Raw genomic sequence first — 8,553 nt, forward strand, 5'->3', positions numbered from 1 at the left:
AAGCCTGTAATCCCAGCACTTTGGGAGGCCGAGACGGGCGGATCACGAGGTCAGGAGATCGAGACCATCCTGGCTAACACGGTGAAACCCCGTCTCTACTAAAAATACAAAAACTAGCCGGGCGAGGTGGCGGGCGCCTGTAGTCCCAGCTACTCGGGAGGCTGAGGCAGGAGAATGGCGTAAACCCGGGAGGCGGAGCTTGCAGTGAGCTGAGATCCGGCCACTGCACTCCAGCCCCGGCGACAGAGTGAGACTCTGCCTTAAAAAAAAAAAAAAAAAAAAAAAAAAAGACTGTTGGGACAGGGACCAGTGGCTCACGCCTGTAATCCCAGCACTCTGGGAGGCTGAGGCAGGAGGATACCTTCAGCTCAGGAGTTGGAGACCAGCCTGGCCAACACGGTGAAACCCCGCCTCTACTAAAAATACAAAAAATTAGCTAGCTACTCCGGAGGCTGAGGCAGGAGAATGGCGTGAACCCGGGAGGCGGAGCTTGCAGTGAGCTGAGATCCGGCTACTTCCCTCCAACCGGGGTGGCAGGGCGAGACCCCCTCAAAAAAAAAAAAAGTAATTAATTAATTAAAAAGAATGTCAACTAGAATTTATTGAGGCTGGGCAAGGTGGCTTATGCATATAATCCCAGAGCTTTCAGGGGCTGATGCTGGAGGATTGTTTGAGCTCAGGAGTTCAAGACCAACCTGGGCAACATAGCAAGATCCTGTCTCTACAGAAAAACGTTTTTTTTAGTTAGCCAGGCATGGTGGCATGCATCTGTAGTCCTAGCTACTTGAGAAGCTGAGGCAGGAGGATCGCTTGAGTCCAGGAGGTTGAGGCTGCAGTGAACTATGATTGTACCACTGCATTCCAGCCTGGGTAACAGAGTGAGACCCTGTCTCTAAAAATAAATAAATAAATAAACAAATAAATAAAATTTATTGAGCACATCTTAGATGCCAGAACTGAGCTAAGCACTTTGTAAGTATTATTCCCTTTAATCCTCGCCACTATCCTATGTGATATATATCCCATCTTCCTATAATTAATCCCATTTTACAGATGTGGGAGCCGAGGCTTAGCAATACTTGAAATAATTTGTCAAAGGCTGTGCCCCTTATAACAGTGGTTTAAGGATTCAGACCGAGACTTGTTCCATTAGGAAGCATGAGCACTTACCCAGCACTGGGGGGCTTAGAGTGAGAGTCAGCTGTCAAGGGTGTGGTGGTCAGACCTCAGCCCCAGAAGCATCAGGCCACTTTTCCACCCCTGTTCCCATTTCCTATCCTTTCTCCAACCATGAGAATTCCCCAGCCCCATCTAAACAGGGATAGTGGTTTGATAAAACCGAGGTAGTGGTTTGACTACCTTGAGGAAAGGATGGAGAGGATGTCATTCCCTCCCTCTGTCCTTACTCTCAGTGTGGCCTTGCAAGCCTATTTGTGTCATTGGTTTGTTGCCTAGGATGAGCCGGAACCAGCCATCCGAAAGAGCTACCAGGCGGTAGAGCGGCATGGGGAGACAATCCGAGTCCGGGACACTGTCCTCCTCAAGTCAGGCCCACGAAAGACCTCCACACCTTATGTGGCCAAGATCTCTGCCCTCTGGGAGAACCCCGAGTCAGGTACCTCTCCCTCTGGCTGGGTACCCAAGGGGCAGCTGTCTTCAGCAGAACTGTAGGCCCCAGATTGGCCCCTGCCTGGAGTTTGACCTGGCATGAGTCTCCCTGTGTTCCTGGCACAGAGTCTGCCTTCCACTCGGCCGGGGTCTGTCTGCTGCCGAGGGCTGTGGGTGACCTTGTGGCTTGGGTTGGATCAGCTCATTAACCTTTGCAGCCAGCAGAGCCTGGGCACCTGTCCCCCCACCTCACCTGTCAGTGCCTTCTCCCCCTTCTCCCTCCATGCCTAACAGCATTCCAGGCCACTGAATGCTTGGCCTGGGGCAGGGGACATGGGTGGCCGGAGCCTGCAGGATTGGGCCAGGCATTGAGGTTGAATGAACCTCCAGGGCAACCAGCCAGCCTCTCTGCCTAAGTAACACAAGTTGCCAGTTCAAGCTATAACCACTGTATTGTCCCCCCAGGAGAGCTGATGATGAGCCTCCTGTGGTATTACAGACCTGAGCACTTACAGGGAGGCCGCAGTCCCAGCATGCACGAGGTGAGCTGCCCGGCAGATGGGTCAGGGAGGGCAGGAGAGACAGAGGGAAAGGTTATGGCACTAAGACGTGGTAGGGGGAGGGCAGCCATGGGCTGTAGTCACATCCCTGCGCTTGTCACTTTGGACTCCAGAGAACCTGGGAAAGGACCCAGGATTTATTCTCTTTTTCCAACACTGCCCCAATTCATGTTTCAAAGGAAATAATCACCTTTGTCTTAAAAAGGGGAACAGAAAGGGAACCCTCAAGGTAGCAGGTGCTAGTGAGAGCAAATGGATGTGTTCTCCTGGCAACAGGAGAGGTGAGGTGGAGCTGCATAGCTGGTCACTTTTGGTATTGTCTGTAGTATGGGAGGGGAGGGGAGAAAAGACTCCTCCTAACACCCCATAGGCTCTCCACCAACTGTGTGCTAAAAGAGGTGAGTGCCATCTGTGTGTGCCCTGGGCTCACCTGTTATTTCACTTTCCCTTGCAGGGACTTTTCATCTAACTGGAAAGATGAACATTTCCCCTCTCCTACGCTAGGCAGAGCTGGGGGTTGGGAGGTCAGTGACAGTCAGGGGCTGGAGCAGATACCTGGCTATTCTGGAGAAGGCGGGGACCTAGAAGGGACTCAGGAGGAATACCTGGAGGCAGTAGGTGAGGCATACTTAGACTGAATTTCCAGGGAAGCTTCCTGGCTTGCTGGAGTCATCTCAGGCCAGCAGAGGGGTTAATGTACGCCTTGCTCCTGGAATGAGGTGCTTTCCAGCCCTGGTAACAACCTCCACCTGTCTCCCTTTGAGCCCTTGCAGAATGAAGTCTTTGCATCGCGACATCAGGACCAGAACAGTGTGGCCTGCATCGAGGAGAAGTGCTATGTGCTGACTTTTGCCGAGTACTGCAGGTGGGTGGTTCCCTACACCCTCTGGCTGGCCTCTTCCCTCAGGCTCCCCAGGCATATTTGGGGGCTGCTTGGAATTCCCCGAGAGGATCTCATTCTGCTCTCTACCTGATCTTACTCACTGAGCCTAATCTCCCAGGACTTCCTTCCTTATTGCCTGCCTCTACCATCTGATTCTTTTTTGGAAGAAAGAAAAATTGTTGCCACACTGAGGTAGAATGGTTGGAGCAGAGTTGGGGGGTAACATTACTGCTCTTGGAAAAAATTTAGGCGAATTGGCAGGTGAATGGAGGGAGGCCCTGGCAAGTGTGGTTCTCCAGTGACAGAGAAGATAGCCTGGTGGTTGGCAGAGCAGACATCACCCCTGGAATGGGTGGAGACAGCACCACCCCTTGGGGAGCTAGGATAGCCTAGCTCTCTGGGTAGAGTAGAGTAGGGTAGGGTAGGGTAGGGAAGGAGTTGGTCTTCCTGCAAAAGTGACTGTAGTAAAGACAGTGAATGGTATCTCTCTGCAGGTTCTGTGCCATGGCCAAGCGCCGAGGCGAAGGCCTTCCCAGCCGAAAGACAGCACTGGTTCCCCCCTCTGCAGACTACTCCACCCCACCCCACCGCACAGTGCCAGAGGACACGGACCCTGAGCTGGTGTTCCTTTGCCGCCATGTCTATGACTTCCGCCACGGGCGCATCCTTAAGAACCCCCAGTAGCCTCCTCATGCCCACGCTGGGGCTACCCGTGGGCAAGTGGGGCTCGGGGTAGGGGGCACTGCTTGAAGCACAGCACTTGGTTAGGGGCCACAGAGGCCTAAGTTTGCTGGCCTGTGGTTTTCTTGGGCGGGGGAGGGCAGGGGCCCCCTGTGGGTTCTGGGCCCCAGGGGAGGGAGCTGGGGAGGCCAGGGAATAAGAAAAGCATCAGAGCTCTCAGCTTGGCCCAGGGTACCTTTTGTGGTTCCCCTGGGTGGAGATTTCCGAAGAAGTAGTCTTCTCTGAGGCTGGGCCAAGCCTGAGAGACATGGGGCCCTAGGAGGGGTGGGGGTGGCAAGGAGGGGCAAGGTCCTTCAGGAACCAGACCCAACAGGCCCTTCTGTAGCCTCCTCCGGGCCCTCAGAGGGGGAGTGGGAGCCAGCTTTACCTCACCCACTGTGACCCGCCGCTTCCCCTTCAGCCTGGGACCAGGGTTTCCTAGATCCCAGCACAGCTCTGAGCTTGTTCCTTTGAGGCATGGAGAGCCAGAGTCTGGCTTCCAGAGCATTGACTTCCTCTTCCTAGACTTGAGGCCTTTGTCTGGCTTTCCTCCTTTGCCCTGCAGTAGCAACTGGTGCTGGGACAAGTTGACCCACCCTTCACAGTCAAGGGTGTGGCCCGCTTGAGGGAGTCTCCTGTCCACCTCCCAGAGAGGGCCACCCAGCAGGTCTGGCTTCCCAGAAAGTTAGCTGGTGATTATGGGGTTTGGCATGTCTGGGAGGGAAGATGGGTGCTGGGAGAGGGTTGGGGGCAGGGGGCAAGGAAAATTGCTACCTGATTTGTTGGAGATTTTTCCTCTTGCCTTACACATGGAGGTTCCAGTAAACCTCTTGCAGAACTTCACACATGATTTTTCAAGCCACACCCACCTGAAATCAAACCAAAGGAGTGCTGTGGCTCCCCTTGCCCTGCCACCTTTTCCCTAGTCTTTTGTAGATTGCACTAATTTACATCCCAGCGAGAATCAACACTGTATCAGTCCACAGACCTGCTGAGCTGCAGCCACTTACTCTAGGAGCTAAGGACCTGCATTTTCAGTTTGTTCCTGTTGCCCAGAGGCCCTGTTCTCACCTCATGCTGCTCCCCAGAGTAGACTAAGAGGCTCAGTCCCCTGTTGTCCTTGTGGAGACTAGGCCTTGGCCCTGGCCCTGAGACTCTTGTGAGGGGGCTGGAGCAGCCTGGCTATTTCCTATTTGTACCAAAGAGGAGCATGGTGGGAGAGGGAGTGGAGTGCAGTGTGGCTTGGGCGTGGCGCTGGGAACCTGCTAGCTGAGCACTTCCACAAGGGCATACTCCCAGGGGCAGGGGCCAGGGCTGAGAACTGCAGCCCTGGGTCTTCCCTTAGGGAGGAGGGGCAGACGAACCCAGCAGGCTGAGGAGGTGGCACTGGGTGAGGACAGTTGGGCAGGGGCTGCAGAGGGAGGTAGAAATGAACCCTGAGGGCTCCCCCGACATGCCCTGCCCTGTCCCCCTTAGTAGATGAGTTGCTCCTGATTGGTCATTGGGTTTGGGTGAGGCCTGGAGGCTTCAGAGGTGAATTTATGCTTGGGAAGCCTGATCCCAAACCTGAAGGGAAGGGACTTGGGTCTCCTTGTATTGAATAAGCTGTTTGGAGGAAGGTGTCCGTCTGGGAGGATGGGGCAATAAATGAGGTTGGCAGAGTGGCAGTGGGGGCTCCGCAGAGCCAGCCTTGGAGCCTGCTCACTCTGAGCCCTTGCTGCCGAGGAGCGCAGCCTCACCTAGCAGGAAAGGAGATCATAGCCCTCCTCCCAGGAGGTAGGGTCTGCTGCCCCGAACTTAAATGCTTTTGAAATCTCTTAGATGCGGAAATATTTTTTCGAACCTGAAAATGCAGCTGGTAGAATTTCAATGGAAGCATAATCCATGTAAAATATATTTTAGTTGATATTTTGTAAAATGCACTTTTTGTGTGTGTTGATCCTGGTTTCCCAGATCTGTATTTCAGTGTTTACAAGGGAGGAAGGACCTTTCCTCACCTCCCTTTTGACAGAGATTAGAAGTACTTCTTTAAGAAAAAAATAAATTTGAGAAATTGTATTGATTTAGAAAAGGATCATTTCCTGTGTGTCCTTTCATCTTTTGGTGTGTGGGTGTGGAAAGACTCACTATTCTTATTTCAGAGGTCCCTCTTTGACCCCTGTGGCATGGATGCTCACTGAGGCCAATGAGCAAAGAGGGCAGGGAAGCAGGGGGAAAGAGAGTGAGTAGAGGAGACAGAGGGACTGGGAACTTGGAGTTGACTTCTTGATTTCATGGTGGCCACAGCTGCCTGCTTAGGTCTGTGCAAAATACTTTGGTTGCCAGCCCTCACCTGGCCAGTGACTTGGAAATTGGCCCCCAAGTCGGTACATTACCTTCTCTCACGCAGTGGCTTCTGCCTGTAATCCCAGTGCTTTGGGAGGCAGAGGCGGGAGGGTTACTTGAGCCTAGGAGTTTAAGACCAGCCTAGGCAACATAGACCATGTCTCTGCAAAAATTTTAAAATTAGCCAGGCCTGTCAGTGCATGCCTATATAAGTCTCAGTCGGGAGGCAAAGGTAGGAGGATTGCTTGAGCCCAGGAGTCCGAGGCTGCAGTGAGCCGTGATCACACGACTGCAGCCTGGGTGACAGTGAGATACTGTCTCAGAAAGAAAAAAAAAGATCCCTCCTCATCACCTTGGGGAACTGGCCAGCACTGTACGAGGGCCTCTGTCTTGCAGCTGGTGCTTCTTGCTTGCTGAGGAAATAAAGGCCACATCATGGGGCCAAAGGTTTGTGGCCAGCTGACCCCTGCTTCAGCCCAGCCCTGGTCCCAGTCTGGAAGCCTCAGTGTTGACCATGTTCCAGGTGGAGCAGCTCTAAGGCCATAGAGGTTCCTGGGAGCCACAGCACACAGCACACCCCGCACCATCTTCGGCATTTTGCTAACGCATGGTGATATGGGCAGGAACATTTCTTCAGAAGTTATTGGTGGCACAGACACCACCATGCTTTTTCTAGTTCTGCCTTCAGTGTGTTGTCCACAAGACTCCCTTGAGGTGAGTGGTAGCCTGTCCTCATCTTACAGACATTGGTGTGGAGATAAGTTCCAGGTCCAAGGACTCTCACTGCCTCACCCTGACTGCTAACATGGAAAACTACCCTCTAACATTAAAGAAGGGAGCACATGTAGCCACATTATCAAAAAATTTTAAAGGTCTAAGGTCTTTTTTTCCTCTCCTGGTTTAAAAGACATACTTACTGGAAAATACGATTTTAATAGAAAATCCTATCACCAGAAATGTATACCTTTAGGACTATTGGAAGCAAGGAGCAGCGGAATCAAGGCAAAACCTTCACACAAACTTCTGATGCAGCAAATGGACAGGTGGTAGCCTGCAGATGCACCGGGGCAATCGGATGTGGAAAGCCTGCCCTGGAGAGATGGAAGGCTGCAAGGCTTTGCCGTTCCTTCCCCTGGCTCATCCCGTGTGCTTTCCTGTTGCTGGGATTGGGGGGCCATCAATGAGTCCTCTGGTGTCACCTCATCCCTCAAGTCCCCTAATCCTTCTGAATTCATCTGATCACTGGTAGCTCCATTCTCGCAGTAGTATCTTCTATTTTCCATCACCTGCTCTGTACAGTCTGCCCTCAAGTCAGCTGCTTCCTCCCTTTTAGCCATTCCATGATATGCCCCATTAATCTCTCAAGGGCCAAGATTAGGAATTTAGATTTTAGAATCAGAACCACCCATATTGAGTCTCATCTTCCCTGAGCCTCTGTTACTTCAGCTATACAAAGAGAATGCCCACACTAGCTCCCTGCCAGGGTGGCTGTAACAACTAAAGGAGATAATGAATACAAAACACTTAGTGGCCACTGTCCGAAGTACACTTGGGCTCTAATCGTATTGCTCTGCTGCTTCAGAGCCTTGCTGACTCTCCACAGGCAGCAAGAACGTAGCTGGACGAAGTCAGGCTACTGAGCCGGGTTCCCAGTGGGAAATGGTGGTTGCTGACATCCAAAGCCCTTGGGGTCTGCTGTCTGCCCAAGTGACCAGCCTGGTGCCATGGAGCACACATTTAGCTCCAGACAAGGAGACAGCGTGTTGTTTCCCTGCTGTTCTGTGCCCTCAGCTCCTCACCCTTCCAAATGTGTGTTGGCCACACCAGCAGCTGACAGACCAACGCGTCAGCCCCTCCCCAGAGTGCCCAGTTATCCCACTGCCTCATGCCTGGTGAAGAGAAGGTAGAGGAGGGGAGATACCATTTCCAGATGTTTCAGCATTACCCAGTGGACAAGCACTGTAGTCAGTCCCCAGGTATTGCTAAACACAAGGGTCACCATGGAGACCCTGGTCAGTGTCTGACAGTCCTGCTTCTCTTTCCTGGAGTGGCCACGACCTGCGGGACTGAGGGAGGTAAGGGTGGCAAGGGGGGGCACACCGAGGACTCTGCTTCCAGCTGGAAAGACCAGCCTCCGGCATGTCTGGACTCGGAGAGAGCGCTGCGGGTCTCCCTGCCTCCAGACCGGTTGCTGGAGGAAGGGCTAGGGCAGGCCTGAGTTTGTGGTGGATCCCCCTGGTCCAGCTCCCGATAGACACACGCTGCACGAGAGCGGCCTCGAGTCTTTCCTGCCTTCGAGGTCTCAGCAGCTTTTGTCCCCAAGCCCAGAGGACAGGGGTGGCCCTGACTCAGGCGCCCTCTTCCGGGTAGGGGTCCGCGTGCGCCCTCCCCAGCCCTGGCCCCGCAGGGGCGCCCGCCCCTCTCCCCGCCCCGGCGTGGGCCCGCCCCGCGCCTGTG

General features: G+C 53.5%; 1 protein-coding gene across 6 annotated transcripts in view; it reads left to right on the forward strand.

Annotated features, from left to right (window-relative positions):
* BAHD1 (bromo adjacent homology domain containing 1) overlaps positions 1-5,850 on the forward strand; it is a 33,116-nt gene extending 27,266 nt beyond the window's left edge. For 4 of the 6 annotated variants that reach the window (XM_017864026.1, XM_017864027.1, XM_017864024.1 and 1 more), the window contains 4 exons: positions 1,456-1,615; positions 2,074-2,150; positions 2,933-3,033; positions 3,546-5,850. In XM_017864026.1, coding sequence (XP_017719515.1) covers positions 1,456-1,615; positions 2,074-2,150; positions 2,933-3,033; positions 3,546-3,735 — 528 coding nt within the window. In that variant the 3' untranslated portion in view covers positions 3,736-5,850. The remainder of the gene's footprint in view (positions 1-1,455; positions 1,616-2,073; positions 2,151-2,932; positions 3,034-3,545) is intronic. The other 2 variants (XM_017864028.1, XM_017864029.1) reach the window with 2 other exon arrangements.
* The last annotated feature ends 2,703 nt before the right edge of the window (positions 5,851-8,553 follow it).

The sequence above is a fragment of the Rhinopithecus bieti genome, unplaced genomic scaffold (assembly GCF_001698545.2).
Source record: "Rhinopithecus bieti isolate Rb0 unplaced genomic scaffold, ASM169854v2 scaffold_74225, whole genome shotgun sequence".
NCBI lineage: Eukaryota > Metazoa > Chordata > Mammalia > Primates > Cercopithecidae > Rhinopithecus > Rhinopithecus bieti.